This window comes from Polyodon spathula, chromosome 28 (assembly GCF_017654505.1).
Source record: "Polyodon spathula isolate WHYD16114869_AA chromosome 28, ASM1765450v1, whole genome shotgun sequence".
NCBI lineage: Eukaryota > Metazoa > Chordata > Actinopteri > Acipenseriformes > Polyodontidae > Polyodon > Polyodon spathula.
The window spans coordinates 3,095,830-3,110,505 of record NC_054561.1 but is presented as its reverse complement, the minus strand read 5'-3'; the positions used below and the strand labels follow the sequence as shown (position 1 = coordinate 3,110,505).

Sequence of the window (14,676 nt, the reverse complement as noted above, 5' to 3'; positions counted from 1 at the left end):
AACTGTGCATGCACAGGGAAATGAAAGATCCTTATTTGACTTGGCTGTGAAACAGACAATAACAAAATCATTCATGTATACTGTTCACTCTACACCACTGTTAATACCGTTAGTGTAAAATCACCCGTACTATGTTTGCTTACTATACATCTTCGCAATCAGAATTACCTTCCACGGCCTAGACAAACAACAAAAGCATCCAAATTAATACAAGCAATTCCACAAGAATGATCTGGTACAGAACTTGCAACCAACCACAACACTTGATACATTAACATATACCAATTATTAAGGGTAAAACAGCCTAAGCAACTGTCAGCATGCTACTTTGCATGGGCAGCTTGAACTTCAGACAGCAATCACACTCACGGTGTGGAAGGGAGCTCCATAGCATTGGCTTCTTATAGAGAGAAAAGGCCCTGTCGCCCATTGTCTCTAGTCGAGTAGATGAGGGTTCAGTGAGGAAACAGGACATCTACACAGTAGAAGTCAAGACACAGCCATTCGTTTGGCTGTTCTGGTCAAGTGGCTAGAATTAGGAGATCCTCAAATACACACCCACCCTGACTCCCTGTGTGTGAGTTTGTGACCTTGTGGGGTGGGGGTGTGGGGTTAAACCACTCCCATAGCCTTGGCCCCACCCAGCTGCTTAACAGAGAAGAAGCCAAGACCCCCCACTGTTTCTGAGTCACTGCTTATCTCAGCTTCTTTCTGGTAAATAATTACGTTTCCCAGGACTGTTAGACCTTTTCTGGAATAGCTTGAGAATTCCTCTCCTTCCACTAGGCTTTATCTAGAGTGTAAAAACACAAACACCAATCCTAAGGAGACAAAGAAGCTAATAAAAAAGGTTGCCAGGTAATCCTCTCATTAAAATATCATTTTACAGATGACTTGTTTTACCATAATGAACTAGGAATTGACTTGTTCTCCAGTTGCAGGTGTTAATTTTTTTATATAATTAAATGTTCACCTGATATTAATTTATGTCCATCTAAAATGATCTTAAATTTGAATATGAAATAAATTACCCAAATGAGTTAAAACATTTGAGAAACTAACCCCAGCAGACCAACATTTTGACTAATGCCTTCAAAGTGTTAGCTGTTAACACTGATAAAGGCGTCAGCGTTTAGTTTTATGGTTGAACAAGGAGGCAAGCACGATGCTACCAGGGGTTACTATATGTCTTGTTGGAAGCAGTGAATATTCATGGTCTAAGAAAGGGTTAATTCATTAGTGCTCTTGGGAATGCAGCTTTGAAACAGTTCTCTGTTTTCTGAAATTCCCAGTCTGGCATTCCGATCGGTGTTCCAAGAGAGTCTCTAACTCGACAGATATGAACGCAGATATGACAGGTTCGACCAGTTTGCTCAGCCTGTTGCAATAGCTGTAAACGTGTAGCCTCAGCTCACTAAAAAAAGATTCTCACCCTAAAAATATCAACTTGAGGAGAAAGATAACTGGTGGGAATATGTGGCAGCCCACGCAATTGTCACCTTCACAACTACCTCAGTCTTGCCACATCCACGCACCGTCGCAATCTGTAAACATGCTTCCTGCTCACTTTCATTTCAGCCAGTCGGTTTGCCTTCAGTTTGACTATTTAAATCGCAAAAGAAATTGGATTTGATAGCTTGGCCGAAGTAATACGGACACAAAGGGCCCCTAGTTTGATGCATTTGCAAAGGCAAATGGTTCTCAAAGAGAAATAAAATAGTTTTAAAATGATAAACACTGGCAAGAAATGACTCAAATCAATCATTTAAGGAGATGTATCCTGGAACTAAGTTGATTCTTTTTAGTTCTATTCCATTACAATAATAGTATTCTGCTCAGAGAAACTGTCTTCATTTTTGCCCTTGTTTTAAAATAAGGTCCCAGTCCTCTCTATCCTAGAACAAGCATAGAATAGGGCTAAAAGTAGGTTAGGCCAGACCCACATCTCCATATACAGATGACTGAACACAGATTATATGTTTCAAAAACATTCCAAGTGAATAATCTGCTTAAAATGAAAACAGCATCAGTCTATTACCTTTTCCTGTCATTGTTATTGCAAAACATTGCTAAACTATGCTGACTCCTCCTTAGATCTAGATCTGACTGGTTTAAGATTTATCTTTTTTTTTTTTTTTTTTAAAGCACCGAAGGGCATACTGCCTCATATCTGTCAAATAAACTCATCTTTAAAAAAAATACCACCTACGGTTCTTTGAGATGTCAAGAGCTGGCCTATGAGGTTCCCTGGGAATTTATAGAAAACATGTACCTCCTCTCACTTTTGTAATAACCTCCCGTCTCCAATGAGAAACCAGAACGATTTTGGAAAATTCAAGCAAGCGAATATTTTTTTGCAGTTCTGTTTTTGGTTTAATTTAAACATCATCAACTGCAAATTTGACATTTTCTCAATGCTGTACAGTGTTCCTGTTTTTTTTTCCTTCTCCTATCTGACTTGCACATCAATAAATTATGAGTAAATTAGTCTAGTACCATTGTACAGTAAAAAAAAAAAAAAAAAAAAAAAGCCTACATGTACAATATACTTTCAACATGGCCTGTCAACCATGAACAACCAAATTATAAAAACTATAAAACTTGTGAGATGCTGTTATTCAAAGGATTTTTTTAGGTACAATGTTTTCCTTAGCGGCGAGCCTCACCAACTGGAGGTCAGCACACAGTTGTGTTCGGATTGTGTGACCCTGGATGGAGCTCTGACCAGACAGGCTTGTCCAGTTCAACAGGTTACACGCTGGCTGCCATGCCAACCCCATGGGGTTCTATAAAACACAGGCGGGACAGGCCCGTGTGTGGAACATGGGGCCTGGAGCCCTGCTTGTTTATTTGTCAGACGAAACAGGTTTTACCAGGGCAGGTACAGCCTGAGGCGAGCAACGGTAAGTTATAAGCCGGAGCAAACAAAATATACTAAACTACATTTTTTTAAAATAAAAACACAAATTGAACACGTGGAGTGCAGGAGGCATCCTATAACCTGGACAGGCTATTCCTTTGCCGACCATGGACGGGAGTTCCCAGGGGGCGGCGCACAATTGGATGAGCGCCACCCTGTAGGGGGGGTGGGATGAGGGGTTTGGGGCTACAAGAGTGTCCTCAGCTAACCGTGCACCAGCGACCCCTGTAGTGTGGCCGGGCTCCTGCAGGCTTGCCTGTAAGCTGCCCGGAGCTGTGTCGTCTTCCGACGCTGTAGCTCCGAGGTGGCTGCATGGGGAGTCTGCAGCGTGTAAAGAAGTGGTCGGCTGACGGCACACGCTTCGGAGGATAGCGTGTGTTCGTCTTCGTCACTCCCGAGTCAGTGCGAGTAGCGGTGAGCCAAGCTTAAATACTAATTGGATATTCTAAATTGGGAGAAAATAACAAAACATAATTGCCAACTACTAAATAAAATTTTTTAAAAAAATACAAACTCAAAACAGCCAGAAGATGACAGTTACAGAGGAAGGCGAGATGGGGTGTTGAAATGTGTGACAGGAAGGGAATGAGCAAGCACAGTCACAGTCACTCAAGCGTGTCATGGTCAAAGATGAATGATCGAGTGATTAAAAGGAAACCAAAAACATTTTGTCAAAGTCCATCGTTTACATATCTTATTTTTTTCCGAAAATAAATGTGTTATAATAGCGATAAGTTTCTTTTGATGCTCGGTATAGTAAGAGCAAAGGAACACATAGCTACAAATTGACACGTGCTTCAGACTTTTTAGAAGTTGTTTAAGATATGCCTAATTAAAGCACAAAGTGGTCGAACATTTTTGCACATAACTACCTACTGTTTTCGGTATCACTGATCAAAAACTGAAATTTTAACACCCTGAGGTTTTCATGCAGGTAGGTATATAATGGATATAAATCACACCTCTTGAGGTGATCTAATACATTTCCACACTATTGTATATGGTCAGTATTGAGACTCTGTCAGTAATGAAACTCCCATTAATCAGCAAGAATAATCCTATCTTTGGATGCAGGTTGTTAGTTCAGAGCCTGAGACCCACTAAACAATACAGTTTGTCACCCCTTACCCCCTTTGCACATAAAAGGCTCTAATCAGTTGATCCAAATGCAGGTAGTGAACAACCTGTAATGACCAGAACACACAGAGAGTTACTGTATGAAACTCAACAGATACTGAGGATACACACACTTTATAATATAAACACGTACCCCGTGCATTAGACTCTGCCTTTTTTCGTGGTAGCTGTAAGTATTCTGACTGCAGTGTAAGTGTGTGTGTGTGTGTGTGCTGTGATCTATTGTTGCAGCTAGGCTGCTAATTGCTAATGAACAGATAAGAGCCCACGGATGAGAATCATTGGGATGAAGCAGATGTTGGGCGGGAGCGTGCAGCAAGCAGCAGCTGGGCTGGTCCAGCCTGTTCCACTTTGAGGATCGCACCCTCAACACAGCAACTGCCTCCAGCATAGAGAGATCAGCCATATGGGATGGGCCTGGCAGCTTGGGCCATGGGGTTGGAAATGGCTTTGTCAGTACTATCTTTAAAAAAAAAAAAAACAACTTTGAAGAAAGCAAGAGAAAAAAAAAATTATAGTAAGAACCTGTCTATGTGGTAAAAAAAAAAAAAAAAACACACACACACACACACACACATCCTTTCTCTTCTGTCAAAGACACCCTTATAGATTCCTGTGCACTTAAATGGGAAGACAGATGGTTGTCATGGAAACTATCGTGCACTCTGGAATGCTTCCCCGCTCCTCACATCTGTTTTTGGCTGGCTCTCCAAGAATTCGACTCTCAGGAGAGAAAAGCTTATGTGAAGTGTAAGGGGGGAGAGAGAGACAGGTAATTAAACCATTACTGTATTATAATTCTCATGGCAACCCAGCTCACCTAATTAAAATAACATATATTAACCTTCCCCTGGTAATGCTTATGGAATCTTATGTGGGTCCCTTGGCTTTGACTGCATTATGTGGAAGCAGGTGTTTCTTCATTTATAAACCAGGAAAGTGGGAAACCTAGACCACTGTGTCGACTGCCTTGTACGGAACTGCAGAAGAGTCCTGCTGTATTCCGAAGCGATTAGTGATTGAAATGGGAAGACCAGGGCTGCAGAGTCTGACGTCAATTGATCTCGGTTTTCATCTGAACCATAAAAACAGTTTAATTTATTCATAAAAATGTTATTAATTCCAAAATCAGACTGGGGCTGGTTCAATCCAGCCTACAACCGGACTTCACACAAAGGCGAATGATGGTCACTTGTACAGTAGAATTGCCATAAATGAATTCACCCAATAATGTTGCCCTGCTAATGCAATCATTTTACAGCCGCTGTTCTGTTTTACATGTTCTTTGGTTCTGCACCCCGCGGTTTCAATCCCGCCTCAAGCCTCCTTCCTTGAACAACACATTAAAGGCGAAGTGACTTGGCCACGGTATTTAGTTTCTGCTAGTTAGAAAATGGATGGTTCCCAGGGCTCTATTAAGCTGGCAGGGGTGTTGTGCTGATCTGTGATGGGGAGGAATGGCAGTGGCCTCTGCGGGCTGGATTGGTTCTTCCCCACACCACACATCCCTGGGATTGCTGCTGATCCAGGAGCAGCCAGCACTGACTGGAGGCAACTGGGACTGAGCTCAATACAACTACTTCAGCTCCGCCTCTCCTCGTCCCTGCCTGCATGCGTCTGTCTTTCTCTCTCTCGCCTCTCTCTCTGCTCCTCTCTCTCATAAGCCCAGAAATTGAAATCAAGGGTCTGTTTGCAGAGAAGGTGTTGAATGTTATTTGAATGTAAATCAGCAGATGTTTGATCAAATAAAAACAGAACAAAGCCAAAGCACAAGGGAATAAATAATAGAGGCTTTGGTTTGATTCCCTTTATTATCCAGTCCGGGTTTGTTTGAAGGTCTGTAGAGTATCAGTGTGCGTGTGTATGTGTGTGTGTGTGTGTGTATGTGTGTGTGTGTGTGTGCATGCGTGTGTATACTACTTATCCACAGCAAAAATGCTGAATGCCGTTTCAATCTAGAAAGTCGCCATTTCAGAAACCCCTGGTTTTGGGTACAGTGAAAATCCTCTTCTGTCCCAAACCTTTTATTGGGTCGCTACTTTATTTGCAGGTAGTGTATGTAAATGAGTTAGTCGGTTTATGTGCCTCTTTGTATGAATCAAATTAGCTGCGTCACAATTCATTAACTGCACCTGCAGGACTTTCAGCCAAATTGTTTCTTGTTAAGTAATTTTCTGATGCAGTACAGTACTAGGTGTGAAATTAATAAGAGTATGCCACACCAAAGGACAATGCACTCCATCTACTGCTTTATGAATTGAAAAAATAATGTAAAAAATATTAGCTGACATTGGGCAAATTATTAATTAGTAATTATTGTGCCAAGTTGTAGGAAATTCTGCATCGTGCACTACAGAAGTCAGACTCTCTCCCAGGGAGCTTTGCCTTGCTTATTTCAACATGCCTTCTCAGGAGTGAGACGCAGACAGCAAGGTCCTATCTCTGTACCCTCCCCTCTCCACACACACACACACACACACACACACACACACACACACACACACACACACACACACACACACACACACACACACACACACACACACACACACACACACACACACACACACACACACACACACACACACACACACACACACACACACACACACACACACACACACACACACACACACACACACACACACACACAGTCCCAGCCTGGTCTGTTAAACTCACCCCTTCCCAGGACCTGCTCATATTTTACAGGGGCTCCCTGTGGCAGCTACCGTAACCCTAGGCTTGTACCGGCCATGATTGTAAACCTTTTGGCCTAGGAAGGGCTAAAGTTTTCCTTTTGAACAGATTTGTTGAAGGGTCCTCAGCTTGAAAAATCCACATTATAAAAAAAGTTATTGTTTTTACTAGTGCTGGGAAAAAATATATATTTCTGGTTTCGTACAGTGTTTCCCTTTCCGAACAAATGTGTCCAGTAGGCTAGATTACATTTATTACACTTATTTTTTATTGGGTTTCAACTAAAAGGAGACAGCATTCCCTTACGGACACATCCTTGTACTTACACAGCAATACAAAAAGAGAGCGCTCAAAATCAAAGACGGAACGAAGCATTAGAGGATGAGGACACGCCTCTTAATTGCCGCTGGAATTTGTATTACTGATCAGTTGCCATGACAACCAGTCAGCCAGTCCCTGGGGGAGTGCGAGTGGGGAGGGGGGCTGTTCTTCTGTGATAAAGGATACTGTCCCTGAGGAATTCTCTGGTTCCCTTAGCTCTGCGTAGCTGTTTCTCAGCCTCTTGCCGCTAAACATCGCCACACACTGCGTCGACTGATCGAGGTGCCACGGTGGTTAATGTACTGGCCTTGGCTTCCTTTAAACTCTCCATAACATTAATGTTATCTTTATCACAGCTTTTGTTTTGTTTTTGTCACTTCTTTGTAAAGCCGCTATGAGGAAATTCAAATCTAAATTCAAAACGTAATCCTATTCCGACTTCCAACAATACTGAACGCTCAAGACACAGCAAGGAGTGCCATTGGTTGGTTTCTGAGGTTATGATCCCAAAGGAACAACTCCTTACCTGGAGATCTTAGTAATGTGTCCAGTAGCCGTCTGATCCCCCAGTACAGTGAGTAATGTGCTGGTTCGAAGATCCTGCTATACAGTTCTTTGTACCGTAGCACATTTCCTGGCTCTGAGGCACCTGTATTGAGTTCTCTGTATTAAATCAGCTGGCTCCTGAGAACAGTACTGTATCACAATACAAAGTTCTCTATATTAAAGCAGCTGGCTTTGGGATGTTAGTTTTGTGTTTTCTGTTTTCGATTTGGTTGCTCTAGGATTTGCGTCTAGTGCATTTGCTGGTCCTGATATCACAAGTAGCTGGGATTTAGAATTTCCAGGCTGTATGATAACAGAACTGCCCTGTCCGTTTCTACTGGACTGAATGACAATATGTGATTATTTTATACAGAATCGTAGAAATCCCAAATGTGGATGGAGATCTCCAATTAGAATTTTGCAGGCACAGGTACCCTTGCAGTAACAGTATTCCTCCTTTGCTTTGAATTTGCTGTTATTGCTCTGCATTGCAGTGCAATGCCCTGCACATAGCTCTGCACTGAATGTATTGGCTTTATGCCAGCAAATAGGCTGTTGGTATTGAATCAGTATGCTCTCAGATGTGTCATACTAAATGTGCAGGCTCTTGCAACTCAATACACTTATCACTGTTGCATTTGCTGGTGTTAACTTCCCAGCAAACAGCTTTTCAACAAGATGCCGACGCAACACTGATATTGTAAAGCCCAGCAATTTACTGAACCTTTTAGCATTGAAAATTACAGATTCACATCAGATGAGCATTGCAGAGCATGACAGCTTTCCATGGTGAATTTACAGAAAAAAAAAAAAAAAAAACACCACCACAAAAAAACCCCATCTAATTTTTTTTTTAGATGGACGGATTGCAAATCCTTCAGGTTTTAAAGACCAGCTTTTAGTGAAGCCTGCATAAAAAAAATGATAGGGATTGAACAGAAAAAAAATGCTGAAACAGACTCTTCCAAGAAGACACTAGTACAGTAGACTAAGCTGTGAAGAGCTGCATGTTTGCAGAGTTTGATTCACTGTTTGTCTTGCATGTTCAAGGCTAATGTTAATGAGACTGGTTCATTATAATAAACTGGAACTCATCCACGCAATGCTGCATTATCCACAAAGGAATCACCCCTTTGATATCCATTCAACTCTGCATTTTCGCAGCATCAACAGTATGTCTCCCAACAGCTATCTGCTATCGTTTATAAGCTATACCAACCCAAAGCACACAGTAAATCATCCAAGGGCTGGATTCAATCAAAACATGCAGCGCCACTTTATGGCCGGTATTATTTCCCCATGCCAGGTCGCCATTCAGTCAATCTTGCACACGTGGGAGGACAACTTTCATGCTATAATTCAATAAGAAATTAATTTAAAAAAAACACAAGCTGGCATGTTACCATAGTGTAGAGAATACCTCATTCTTATTGGGCAAAGAAAGAAACAGGAACACAATTTAGGCTTGACCTTAAATCATACAATTAAACAGAAATAAATGTTTTAGTCCAGCATACGAACTGCCCCCCCCCCACCCTTCTGCCAGACACCTGATTAAGAATCCCTAGGGTATAAAAATCAACAGCATATATCTTTCAATAAAAGCAAACAGCATTATTGTATTGAAACCCTACCGACCGACTAATCCTGTTAGTAAAATGAAAATAAACTAAACTTGTTCTGGAAGGAGCCATCTGGATAACAAGGTTTTAAAAAAATAATAATAGAATAAAATAAAATAAAATAAAAGCCACACACTGATGTCTCTAACATAAGCCAATTCTACAGGGATAGGGAGGAAAGACAAAGCCAGCGCAAGAGGTTGTAAGGATCAGAGCATTGCGTTACAGTGTGGTTAGTATAGTAGCCACTAGCGCCAGCACTGGAGGTGCAGTGCTGTTAATGCATACCTTAAAGAACAACAGGACACCACAACAAAACAATCACCATGCTTACCGGGGCGGTATGCATCCAGCTCTGGGTTCTTGGCAGGGGAGGAGGAGGAGGTGGTGGTGGTGGTGGTGGTGGTGGCGGTGTGGGTTGGGGAGCCAAGCTCAGATTCTGGTATTCGAGGGCTTTCTACAAACTTTGCCTTCCGCAGGGGGGCTGGGAGAGAGAGACAGAGACACACACACACACCGGAGACAAGGAAGAGAGAGAGAGAGAGAGAGAGAGAGAGGAGAGAGCAGAGAGAGAGAAAGAGAGGGGGGTCATGAGCGAGGGGAGATGCAGGGAACAGATGGAAACACTTAACTCCAAACGACACGCTAGACTGTGTCAGGCAGGCAGGCAGGCAGGCGGGCCAGGTCGGGTCGGGTTACTGTGTGTGTCGGCCGCAGCCAGGGGATGAAACAGATAACAAGGCAGGGGTCATCCTGCCAGTGCTGTCCATGGGAAAAGGGGGTGAGGGAGGGAGGGTCTCAGGGGAGGGATAGGGGGGGGACTGGGTCCTCTTAAAAGATTTCAAAAGACAATAAAGTGCCCCCTTTTCATTTGACAACTTCGGAAATATTTACTGGTAAGAATGTATTACTTAAATCTGAAAATGTATTGTTGTTTACATTTTTACTGTGATAAATAAAAAATGTCATTACACCAGGTGAACTGTTAGAAATCTTTAAAGATGCTGCACTGCCATTTACTGTAATAACAATAATAATAATAATAATAATAATAATAATAATAATAATAATAATAATAATAATAATAATAATAATAATAATGTTTTAATCTCCTTTAAACCAAAAATAGTACTGACTATCAAAAAGGTATAAAAAAAAAGTTATTGTACTTGATCATTTTGATTGTTATCCATCTTTCTCCAAACTAATTGTACATTTATAGTTCAAATCTTTCAACTTGTCTGTCAAAAAGCTCTTTGAGAGAGTAGCTGTTAAATTTTTCACTTGCTGAGTGAGTGAGAGAGGCCCTGTGGCCAGTGCTTATTAGGGGATAAGGGAACATCTGCAAATTACAATTAGAAAATGAAACGGAGAAGAAGTCTCTCAGTTGAAATGGCCAATTATTAAATATCGAGGTGGTAATACTGATTTGATGTAGTGGGAAAAGAAAGTGCTTCTAAATAGTAATGCCTAATTTTAAAAATACATTAAAAAGTTAAGCACATTTTAAACAGCATCTTTACACAGAAAAATAGCGGTAGTAAAAACACTATCACTCATAATACTTGTACTACTGCTAAAAAAATAATAATTCTAATAAAGTGTGAAGGGGTATCTTTTAAAAGTGAGAGGACAGCATTCCTGCTTCAGGGTAGCAACTTCAGGGCTGCTCTTCCGTTTTCTTTTACTCACAAAAAGAAAACAACAACAACACATACATAGAAAACCGTGAACAGACCAGAAACGAGAACAAATTTTCCTGTAGCCAGCTAGGGAAACTTAGCATCCATTTTATTTGTGGGACACAAATGTCCCTTGTAAATTGCCAGGTTTTTTTTAATGCTCTTCACTGTATCCCTTTAATAATCTGTACACACATCCCAGAGATGCATTTAAAAGTCTAATAAGTGCACAGTTGTGTCGATTTAGTTATGCAGCTGGTGTCTAAAGTGTCACGATAATGTTTTCCTGCAGGCTACCAGAATCTCTCATGGTTGTTTAATTCTAATTGTATTGAAATTTGATTCACTGACAGGAGGCCCTTGTGAATGAGATAGCTGCAGAAGTGAGTAAACAAACGTATGACAAAGTAAAAAAAAACATTTGATACCGATCATTCAAATACCAGTTCCAACCCTGTCTCTACTCGTGGTTTTAATGTTATCTTCCACACACTCATTGCACAGCATTGTTGTAAGGATGAGGTTTTTTTTTTTTCTGAAAATGCCGCAAGAATATGACAGCAACACCATTCACCTCCATCTTAGTTTATTCTCTAGAACAACATTGTTGATATCTCCACAGATTCGCAGGTGACAAACAAGAATCCAAACTAGCCACCTTTGTTCAATCGAGTTCCCTTTAAAATGACACTGAACTCGACTCACAGTGCTTTTAACCGTGGCTTAATGAAAAGTTTGTCGTGTAGGAATTGGGGGACAGGGGGGACGACAGTTCTTGTTGGATATATAATGAAGTAATCTGGAATAACCTGTCATTACCCAAAGGAATAATAGAGAAAGAAAGAAATCTTGTAAAAGGCAAGAAGGTAAAAAAATATCCACCTCATTAATGGTATTAATGATATTTTAGTTTGACTGGCCAACAACAAACGTTTATTACTAGCAATTAATCATGGCAAAGGATGGGCTCTTAACCTTTCATTTCCCAGACTTCCTGGCATTAACTGTAATCACAACACAGCAAAACAAAATGCATTTGCTAGTACTATTTATCCTTTAAAAGAAGGAAGCATTACTTGACTTTTAATGCTTACCATTCCAGCTCCTGCCCTTTTGAAAAGCTCTCTTCCAGGTCTTAGCAACATTCGCAGAAACCCTTGAATAAATGACTTCCTCTAGCTACAGTACACGTGATATTAACAACATTGTTTCACAAAAGGACAGCTTGTTCGAAGCTGAACGAACTTAGCCTTTACCATGTTGTACAAGAGCAGGAGACAATTGCAAACTCAGTTGAGCTTTAGTGTCAGCTCTCATGCCTTAAAAGACAGCCAATCATTGCATGAAACTTTAAATGTATTTTATTTCATACCTGTTTGATACGCTGTTATGTGTGTGATCACTAAATCGCTAATCGTCTTCCTTTTAATAAAGAACACAAGGCGTGTTGCTGAACAGGTTTAAATGGTGTATTTCGATCAACTGAATAGACCATTGTCTTTTAATGTGTGTGAACAGTGTGTCTATTTTGCAACATTTACTGGACCACAACAGTACTCATTCAACGACAGTGTGCAGGCACATCCGTGTGTGTCGAACTTCTGTAAAATGTTACGTGCGACAACTATTATATTTGAATGTGCATCCCTGCTTCACAATACCAGCTAATTAAATCATGCAAGTAGGTCTTCCAGCTAGCCAGCATGACTGCTCTACCAGTCGCTCTCTCCGTCCCTAACCAGCCCTCTGACTGACAAACATGCAGATTACACCAAGAGATTTAACCTGGATCATGTCCCATTGCTCATCTCGAGAAGACAGCAATTCCAGTGCTGACATGCATGTGCGACAGGCAAATCAGGAAATCGCAACCAGTACACTTTTCTATTGCTACCACACTCTGTGGGAATAAAATGTTCTGTAACGCTGTTTATCCAACAGCAGATGTTCTACTTGCTAGTGCCTCCCTTTGCTGGATGGTTCACGGTGTCAGTCACATGGTTCGGTCTATAAAGAGAGCACTCCGTCCATTGTTTTAGCCTACCCGGGAAGATGCGAGCCGAGATCTCTTTGATCTATGGGTTTGTGACATCACTGCTCGCAACAGGAATGGTGAGCAGACTTCAGCAGCTAACAAAGGAACCAACATGGGCATGAATGACATCAAAAAACCCTCTTGAAATAGAATTGGACATTACTGATGGTTCTTTATTCATTTAATACTGTATGCGCTTTGAACACTGGTTATTCATTAGTTGTGTTTACCTGTATGGGAAATGCAACCACGACCATTACATAAGAGAGTAAAATCTGTATTTAAAGCCAATTTCAACCGTGCGCTCGCCTGCCTTTCTTTAAATAAGCAGCCTCACACATTCAGTTCATGACAAACCCAAATCTGAATGGCGAACCTTTCATAAGTGCAGGAGAGGGTTAAGAAACAGATGTAGCAGAAGTAGAAAATGACAGCACAGCCACCTGACTCGAGCTGGTTTTGCAGAGCTCCGACACACTCTCCCTCGCTGCTTATGCCCCCACTGTCACATAATATAACAATTTCACACGCCACAACGCTTGGCTGCCCAGAGTAACTTGTTTCAATTTAAAGCTGAGACTGCCACCCAAGCAGAAAGAAAATCTTCAGATTCTCTGACCTGTAATTGATATGCCCACAGTTTACTATCCTTCATGTATACCGGTGTGTATCAGAGGATGGCACGGGTACCCTATCTGGGTCTATGGGTTTATCAATACTTAACTCTTCAGAAGCCAGCTGCACCACCATCATTCGTTCTGTACATTTCAAAACCTGTTTCTTCATCGTTTCCAAGTCCAGAAAGACTATCTCGATCAATATTGGGGCTTGCACCTAACCTGGATTTACCCAATACAAAGAAATCGAAATGCTTTTCCGCAAGCACATTGGCAGGCTGCAGTTGTACTGTACTATACACACTCAAATACAAAATGTATAAATGCTTATAGCAACGACTTTCTGTATTTTATATATATATATATATATATATATATATATATATATATATATTATATATATATATATATATATATATATATATATATATATTTTTTTTTTAATGAATAACTTATTTTATTCCCAAAAGAAGCTGTGAAATGACCCTCTCTCAAGGGGGCATGGTGTCTTTTTAACACAGTTGATTTTAAGCGAGGCTACCAGATGTGAGTTTTATTTAGGGTTCCTGTATTTTTAAGGATGGGTACTCTGTTTACGATTTTTGGTATGTACCCTATTCCTTTGAATGTAAGGCGTCCTCGAATTTAAGACGCAGCCAAAATTTTTCATCATCAACTTGAGAAAAAACAAAAATCAAAATAGATGCATTTAAAAAGATACATTTATTCATATAAGAAAACGACATAGGGAGTCAGTTTGCAGCTGTCTACTGTCACACAGAGCATTACAGCTATGCGCTGCTTGTCATTTTCAGTTGCGATTACTCGCAAATGTTTTCATCCATTTTTGTGAACTGTGGTATTGCTTTTGGCAAGTAGAAAAGCACGGGGATCTGATTAGAACTGATAATAACAAAACGCTGAAATTGTAAGAGCGTCTCTTCGAATTCCTCAGGAAGCTAATGACACTTTGTGACAGGGAGGACCCTGCCACAGGTTCAGCTGCGCTGCTGTTGTGGTAAACAGGAAGGCTTGCCCGGAGCTGAGCTGATCGGGAGGTCCTGATTGGCTTGGGGGGGGGGGGGAGCCTACGCCTGTT

The 14,676-nt window shown here is 41.0% G+C and overlaps 1 protein-coding gene across 12 annotated transcripts in view; it reads right to left on the bottom strand.

Moving 5' to 3' along the window:
* The window catches only part of LOC121301861 (protein TANC2-like), a 159,838-nt gene that overhangs the window by 44,004 nt on the left and 101,158 nt on the right, over positions 1–14,676 (bottom strand). For 10 of the 12 annotated variants that reach the window (XM_041231524.1, XM_041231527.1, XM_041231528.1 and 7 more), the window contains one exon: positions 9,578–9,727. The exons of the other annotated variants lie outside the window; for them this stretch is intronic. In XM_041231524.1, coding sequence (XP_041087458.1) covers positions 9,578–9,727 — 150 coding nt within the window. The remainder of the gene's footprint in view (positions 1–9,577; positions 9,728–14,676) is intronic. 12 annotated transcript variants of the gene reach the window in all.